General features: G+C 53.9%; 2 protein-coding genes across 2 annotated transcripts; one reads left to right on the top strand and one right to left on the bottom strand.

Annotated features, from left to right (window-relative positions):
- Positions 1–224: 224 nt before the first annotated feature.
- On the top strand, positions 225–3332 carry LOC123044743 (uncharacterized). The gene is made up of 3 exons (XM_044467584.1): positions 225–474; positions 956–1093; positions 3095–3332. The coding sequence occupies exons 1-3, from the start codon at positions 384–386 to the stop codon at positions 3109–3111; spliced, it is 246 nt and encodes an 81-aa protein (XP_044323519.1). The 5' UTR covers positions 225–383; the 3' UTR covers positions 3112–3332.
- Positions 3333–3449: 117 nt separating this feature from the next.
- On the bottom strand, positions 3450–7833 carry LOC123044741 (LRR receptor-like serine/threonine-protein kinase GSO1). The gene is made up of 2 exons (XM_044467583.1): positions 4081–7833; positions 3450–3959 (listed from the first exon to the last, which is right to left on the bottom strand). Exons 1-2 carry the CDS (start codon positions 7520–7522, stop codon positions 3604–3606), a joined length of 3798 nt encoding a protein of 1265 aa, XP_044323518.1. The 5' UTR covers positions 7523–7833; the 3' UTR covers positions 3450–3603.
- Between the last annotated feature and the right edge of the window lie 6 nt (positions 7834–7839).

The following is a 7839-nucleotide window of genomic DNA, read 5'->3' as shown; positions in this document are numbered from 1 at the left end:
ATGAACTCCGGTGATGTATGTTTCCATACGAACTAGAGATTTGAATATGTGGTATTAGTTGTAGGATCGGTTTTGGATGCGTCTCCGGTGTTCTACAAAAATCATTTTCGGGATGCCGTAAACGCCTTTTGAGAGATGGCGGGTTGCTGGATGTGCTAGAGATGCTCTTATACCGATAAAAAGAAGGAAAAGAGGGTTTTTTTAGGGAGGTGTCCTCTTGTGCACGAACTTGCTGGATTGGGGCGGCCCATGGGCTTCTCTTTCCGCTCAACTCTTCTTTGCCCCAGCCACCAAGATTCTCCTCTTGTTCCAGCATCGCCCGAACCCGAACCACACCGTCCGGTCCACCCCGAGAGGAGAGCGCAGCCACAGGCCACAGCGACATGCCGGCGACGCCGACCATCATCGGTGCCCTGCTGGGGCTGGGCACCCAGATGTACTCCAACGCCCTCCGGAAGCTCCCCTACATGCGCCGTATAGCCCCTTTCCCATCCATCCCTCCCTGCCCGCCTTCCCCTTTCCTTTGTTGATTTCTTGATCTGTCCTCACGATGCATCCTGCCATCCATCCGCACTCCCGGTTCCTTATTTCGTCTGATCTCTAACCCTTTATATGCCTGCAAGTATGTGTTGGTTTGGGCGCCTTTGTTGGCCGTAAGAGCGGTAGATTTAGGATGTGGTTCTTGATTTATGTTTAGTGGGTTCTTAGATTGGGATTCAGTCACTACCTTGGCCTTGACAAGACCGAATCGTAGGATTTTCTGTAGAAAGTCCCCGTAATTTCGGGTTGCAGTATTACAGTGTTTACTGTTTGACTTGATTTATGAACACATACTGTCGAAATATTAGTTCCTTTTGTTCTGATCCCCTCATTTCCTTGATTTTATTATCTGGCTTTGTAACATTCTAGTTGCAGGTTTGATTCCTTCTCATGTGATTTCCCCTTTTTGTTTCAGATCCCTGGGAGCATGTGCTGGGAATGGGTCTGGGTGTAGTGTTTGTAAACCAACTGGTGAAGTTTGATGAGAAGGTCAAGGTGGACCTTGATAAGATGCTTGAGCGTGCGAAACACGCCAATGAGCAGCGCTACTTTGGTTTGTGCTTATTTCCTCCCAACATTTTGGAATCCTGATTATATGCTACTCCCTCCTTCCATGTTTAACTGTTTATAAGGCCTGAGGCGCGCACACAATTTTATGGTAAACTTTGACCAATGTTTGCGCAAATGATATTTGGTTTATCTGCACAAAAGTTATGCCATTACGAAACATTCTTCAATACGGATCCATGGCATCACTTTTCTGTCACGGAAACCTTATACTAGTAATATTGTTGTTGGTCAAGGGGCTCTTAGGATGATTAGTGCTGTTTGAAGAATTGTTACATTATCACAGTAATAGCTTTTATATGCCTTCATGAAATCTATTGTGGTGAACTAGTGATCTTTTTACCAATCAGCTTGGTAAGCTGTGCACTATTGATTCAACCAGTGTTGCTCACAGTAATGGTACTAGATTTGCAGAATGACTGAGTGGCATACACATATCACTACTTAAACATGGAGGTCTTTTCTTGATTTTGTGTTGATTTTTCGAATGAAAGTTGGTAGCTTATGAGGTAGATTCGCAAAATTCACTCTTGCCCTTGTTTAAACTGCGAATGGTATATGAATTCAAAGGGTTTCAAAACTCTGGGATTTTTTCATATGACATCCGGGATGTAGGTTGAACTAGCTTTCTGAGGAACATCCAGATCACTTTCCCTCAAACTATAGGCCTCCTCTGTCGAAATCCAATTTGACCCAACCTGCTACACTGTTTTCACCTGAATTTAGTAGATAGCTGCGAACCACAGAGGGCGAGGGTTTTTGGAAAAGTTCAATTAAAAAACTATAGGCCTTGGCGCAGTGGTAAAGCTGCTGCCTTGTGACCATGAGGTCACGGGTTCAAGTCCTGGAAACAGCCTCTTACAGAAATGTAGGGAAAGGCTGCGTACTATAGACCCAAAGTGGTCGGACCCTTCCCCGACCCTGCGCAAGCGGGAGCTACATGCACCGGGCTGCCCCTTTTTTATGTTTAATCAAGCCATAAAACTTGATTATATCTGCCATCACCTGTGATAGTCCTTAATTTCTACTCTCAAGCTTAATATTTCTGCTCCTTGCATGCATTTTAATTCTTACTGGACTATTTTCTTTTGCAGTCTTTATTAAATTATTGACTACTATAAAAGTTCAATTAAAGAACTAATAGTCATCTCATTTTTTAGAGCATAATTTACTATGAATCACCGTATGCCGTGTGCCGCCGTTGCTCTCACGGCACATAAGAAATACCTATCATATGTACCCACAAAGCGAATACCGTAACAAGAATCAATATTACCATTACCTTTTTTGGAGGTAAAACAACCAGATAGGTGGTAGTTTCCCTCCTATCATTTCAGATATGGAGGGAAAAATCATGGATCGAGAAATGGAGATTATGCGGAAACAAGGCAATATGCTGGAAATGTTAGGGTGAAATAATGAAACAGAAATCTGTGAACATATCAGATCAAAACTTGATTGATTTTGTGACTGCCTTTTTATCAAGTTATACACTGTTTAGTGACTTGGTGCTAAAGCAAAGAGGGAGAAAGAGAGAGAAATGGCTGCACGTGATATGACCAATCTCCAGTTGTAGCTTTACTGAAGTACACATGACATATATGTAGTGCATCTCCATTTGCTTGTCTCCTCTCTTGCCTTTCTTTATCTTCTAGTGCTGGTAAGGCGGGAATTAAACACAAAATTATATGTTATAACCATGACATCTGACTTTTAGTGGAGGCCTGGAAGATCAGTATGAAGAGATTAGGTTTTCTTCTTAAAACTGCCTGACTGTATGAACTCTTCCTGTAGAAATGACCAGAGCAGTTGAATGTGTTTGGTACCAACAGTTGTAATGCTGAATATTGAATAAATGTTTGTACCATGGTTGATAGTGCGCGCAAGTAATCTAACATATGCTATGTAACTTGAGAATTTTATGCACATCAAAAGCTACTTATATGACATTGTTGTGCTCATAGACTTTTGTTCAAATTTTCTACAGACCAAGACGACGATTAGCTGTTCAAATTTGTTTGGCGGCAACCGGGCTTTTTGCAGTTTGCTTTGGTCACAAAAACTGGCTCCGCATTTCATCTGCGATAGTGTAATAAACTGATGTTTCACAGTACTTGGGTTGTACTTGTACGGGAGACCTTTTTATGGTACTTGAATCTGATTGATTACCTTGTCTGCAGCATGGTTATTCGAGTTCAAATGATTGACTTATGGTACATGATTCATATCCCTGTTGATTGACTTCCTTGTGGGGGTCGCTGACAGAACTTATCTGCAGATGTTCCTCAGGGATCTCAAGAAATTTGCATCGCTTGTACAAACAGTCTCCAAGCCCAGTCAAATTGAAAGTTAAACAATCCCAATCCAATTCAAGGGGATTCTTCTTCCCCTGATCCAGTGACCATATTCCTAATAAACCCCAACTTTTGTTGCCTCTTTTCATGCCACCCAAAATTAGCTGAAACAAGAAACAGTTGGTAAATAGGGAATGCATTCCTAGCGCTTCTGCTCGCCGGCTCGGTAGTAGTCGAGCGTAACGTGGAGCAGCAGATCGGAGATCTGGCGCGCCGTCGGCCTCTCCCCTGGCGCAGGCCTGGTGCATCGGAGCGCCACCTCGAGGACCTCCGCCATGGACGACTCCTCGCGCGGCACCAGCGGCTTGAGCGCAGGGTCGAACACCTGGTCCCTGGCCGGCGACGGCGCGTCAACCCGGGACTGCACCCATCGCACCAAGTCCACGTCGCCGCCGAAGGTCTTGTCCGTGGGCAGGAGCCCGGTGACGAGCTCCATGAGCACGATGCCCGTGCTGTAGACGTCGCTCTTCTCCGTCGCCTTGAGGCTGTAAGCACATTCTGCACGGACATGCAGAGCAGGCAGATGGTCAGTGATATACGTACGTAGGTGTACTATAACTGGGGCCTATGTGCATGCAGCAGACCTATTTGAGTGTCAGGATTTATGTATTACTCCTACCTGGTGCCATGTAGCCGTATGATCCGGCGAAGAGAGAGGCTGACTCGCTGCACTCCTTGCCGCCGTTGCGGTTCTCGGCGATGGCCTTGGCCAGGCCGAAGTCGCCGAGGTGCGCCTCCATGTCGCCGTCCAGGAGAACGTTGCTGGACTTGATGTCCCTGTGCACCACCCGCGGCACGCAGTCGTGGTGGAGGTACTCCACGCCCTGCACCAGGCCCGCCGCCACCTTGAGCCGCGCCTCCCAGCTCAGCACCCGCTTCTTGCCCTCGCCGTGAAGCCAGTCGTACAGGCTGCCCTTCTCCATGTACTCGTAGATGAGCATGCTGCCGCCATGGTCGCCTTGGCTGACGAACCCGAGGAGCTTCACCAGGTGGCGGTGCCGGACCCGGCCCAGGATCTTCACCTCCCTCGCGAAGCTCTTGTCCTGCAGCAGCATGTCGCTGTCCATGTGCACGAACCTCTTCACGGCCACCGTCTCGCCGGTGGGCAGCTCTGCCCTGTACACCGTCCCCGAGCCCCCGGAGCCGACGGCGAACTGGTCGCTCAAGTTCGCCGTCGCCTCCATGATCGCATCCCACCGGAACTCCCGCCGCGCCGAGCCCTTGATAATCAGCTGCCGGTTCGTGTTGCCCTGGGTGGACGAGAACACCGTGCAGTTCACCTCCCCGGAGTGCCGCCCGCGCCGCCGCACTGCCATCAGCACAAGCACGATCACTAGGAGCACAATCGTCAGTATCACCGCCGCGGACACCAGCGCGATCGACGCGGAGTGCATCGTAGACCGGCCACGTCTGCCGCTGCCGCTGCCGCTGCCGCAGCCTCTCAGATGGCTGCCGCAGAGCGCAGCATTGCCGGAGAAGGCGTCCTGCGGCCACCGGGAGAACTCGTCCCCAAGCCTACCATCCAGCCGATTGCTAGACAAGTCCAGCTCCACCAAACTGCTCATCCTGGCGAGCTGCGACGGCACTGTTCCCACCAGAGCATTGTGAGAGAGGTTCAAATCTTCCAGCTTGGAGAGAGACCCAATTGACGCAGGGATTATGCCCACCAGATTGTTGCTGCTCAAATCCAGCAAGCTCTGCAACTCTTGCATCTTGCCGATGTCAGGTGGAATCGCGCCCGACAGGTGATTCTGCGACAAATTCAGCTCATACAGGTTGCTCAGTCTTGCCAGGGTCGCCGGTATCGGACCTGAGAGCCGGTTCTGCGCCAGATTCAGCACGTTGAGAGAAGCCAACCTACCGATTTCAGGCGGCACCGTTCCATTGATCTGGTTGCCGTCGAGCGACAGCTTGAGGAGCTTGGAGCACTTGGTGAGCTGGACCGGCAATGCGCCGGCGAATTCGTTGGCGGAGAGCGTCAGCTCGCCCAGCTGCGGCAGTGTGCCCAGCCAGGCCGGCACGGGGCCTGACAGCCGGTTGTGGTTGAGGACGATGTGGCTGAGCTGCGTGCACCGCGAGAGCGCGTCCGGGATGACGCCGGTGAGCGCATTGTTCGACACATCCAGCAGCGTCAGCGCGGCGATGCCGCCCAGCGACGCCGGGATCGGCCCGGAGAGGGCGTTGCTCCCGAGGCGAACGCGCTGGAGCGACGAGGACCGCCCGAGCTGCGCCGGGATCCCGCCCTCGAACGAGTTGTTGGTGGCGTCGAACGATAGCAGGTTCGCCGACCCGCAGAGCGGCAGGAGGCTGCCGCCGAGCCGGTTGTGCGCGATGTTCACCCTCGTGATGTTCCGGCACTCGAACATGCCATCCGGGACTGCGCCGGACAGCGAGTTGTTGTACAGCATGGACTGCTGGAGCGATTCGAGCTTCTCAAACGTCGCCGGGATTTCACCGGATAGAGCATTGTCCGCCAAGTCAAGAACCTGGAGCTGATGGCAATCGCCGAGCTCCGGCGGAATCAGACCCGACAGCTCGTTCTGCCGGAGGTGAAGAAAGATCAGCTCGGACAGATTCCCGATGGACGCCGGTATGCTCCCGTTGAACTGGTTCCCAAAGAAGTCGATCATCTGCAAGCTCGAGCACTCCCCGATGGTCTCCGGTATCTCGCCCGAGAACTGGTTCTCGTACAAGTACAGTTCCTGGAGGTTCTTGAGATTGCCGATGGCGTCCGGCAGCTGGCCAGTGAGCTGATTGTGGTACAATGCAAGGCTAGTGAGCTGAGTGAGGTTAAAGATCTCCGGCGGCAGCTCGCCAGAGAGGCTGTTGTTATTGAGCAGCAGACCCGTCAGGTTCCCGAGCTCGCCGAGGCCCGGCGGGATGGCGCCAGAGAGGCTGTTGTTCGCCAGGTCGAGCTGCGTCAGCGCACGGCACCGTGACAGCCCGTCCGGTATCTCCCCGGTGAAGTTGTTGGTGGAGAGCAGGAGGTGCTCGAGGCTAGTGGATGACTCTGCTTCATTGCTGCCGCTGCACAGGTTGCCCGGAAGGCGGCCGCTGAGGTGGTTGTCGGCGAGCACAAGGAAGTTGAGCTGCGGCAGCCGGCCGAGCTCGGCGGGGAGCCCGCCAGTGAGCATGTTACCGGACAGGTCAATCGTGTGAACGCGAGAGAGCGCGGCGAGAGCGCGCGGCACGCGCCCAGAGAGGCGGTTGTTCATGAGGTTGAGGTACAGGAGCTCGCCCAGAGCTCCGAGCTCCGGCGGTATGGCGCCCTCCAATGAATTGTTCCCGAGGTTGAGCTTCTGGAGATAGGAGAGCTTCCCAAGCTCCGGCGGTATGTCGCCGGTGAGTTGATTCCCAGCGAGAGCAAGCGCCTGGAGGCTTGCCATGGCGCCGATGTCCGCTGGTATCGGCCCGGACAGGGAGTTGTCTTGCAGGTTCAAGGCCGTGAGCGCAGCGAGCCTCCCAAGGCCCCCCGGTATCGCTCCGGTGAAGTTGCAGGACGCGAGCCCGATGACGGTGAGGTTCCGGAGCTCCTCGAGCGCTTTGGGGATCGGCCCCGACAAGCCGAGGTTGTCGCCGAGGCGCAGCACCTGGAGCGCGGCGAGTCTGCCCAGCGACGCCGGGATCCCGCCGGCGAGCTGGTTGGAGTAGAGCATGAGAAGCTGGAGCCTTTGGAGGCGCCCGATAGCCGCCGGGATGGGGCCCGTGAGGCGGTTGGACGAAAGGTCGATGACCTCGAGCGCGTCGAGGCGCGCGAGCGCCCCGGGCACCGGCCCGGCCAACCCCGCGCCGGACAGGTTGAGGCCGGCCACCCTGAGCCCCGCCGGGTCGCACGTGACGCCGGCCCAGGAACAGAAGTCCGACGAGCCGCCGCCATCGCCGGACCAGCCCTCCAAAACTCCCTCCGGGTCATCCGCGAACGCGCTCTTCACCTCCAACAACACGTCCCCATCATCACCCGCCGCCGGCGCCACGCGTGAAACCAGAAGCAGCAGCAGCCACGCGGCCGGAATTACCGAGAACCGTCGCACGGGCCGCGCCGTTACTCCTGCGCCCGTCATCTTCGCTTCTTGCTGCCAGCCTGCCACTAGGCGTCAACTTGTGAGGAGAGCAGCTGCCGCCTTGGACACACGCACGCACACGCACATATGCATCCGGGCGGCGGCGGTGGATATGTGCATGGGCGCATGCATGGGTTCCCGCGCGCCTCTGTGCTTGGGAAGTGGAGGGAGAAAGAGGGGAGTTAAGAGGTGGCGGTAATCTGTGCCGTGTCAGTGCATGGCATTTGAATGGCGCCGACCGCGTCCACCTCTAGAAGGAGTTGTTGCGCTTGCTTTGCTTTGCTCTGCTCGGTGAATGATGGACTAATGGAGGAGCT

Source organism: Triticum aestivum, chromosome 2B (assembly GCF_018294505.1).
Source record: "Triticum aestivum cultivar Chinese Spring chromosome 2B, IWGSC CS RefSeq v2.1, whole genome shotgun sequence".
Taxonomy (NCBI): domain Eukaryota; kingdom Viridiplantae; phylum Streptophyta; class Magnoliopsida; order Poales; family Poaceae; genus Triticum; species Triticum aestivum.
The sequence above is the reverse complement of the archived record's forward strand: the minus strand, read 5'-3'. Positions and strand labels throughout refer to the sequence as shown.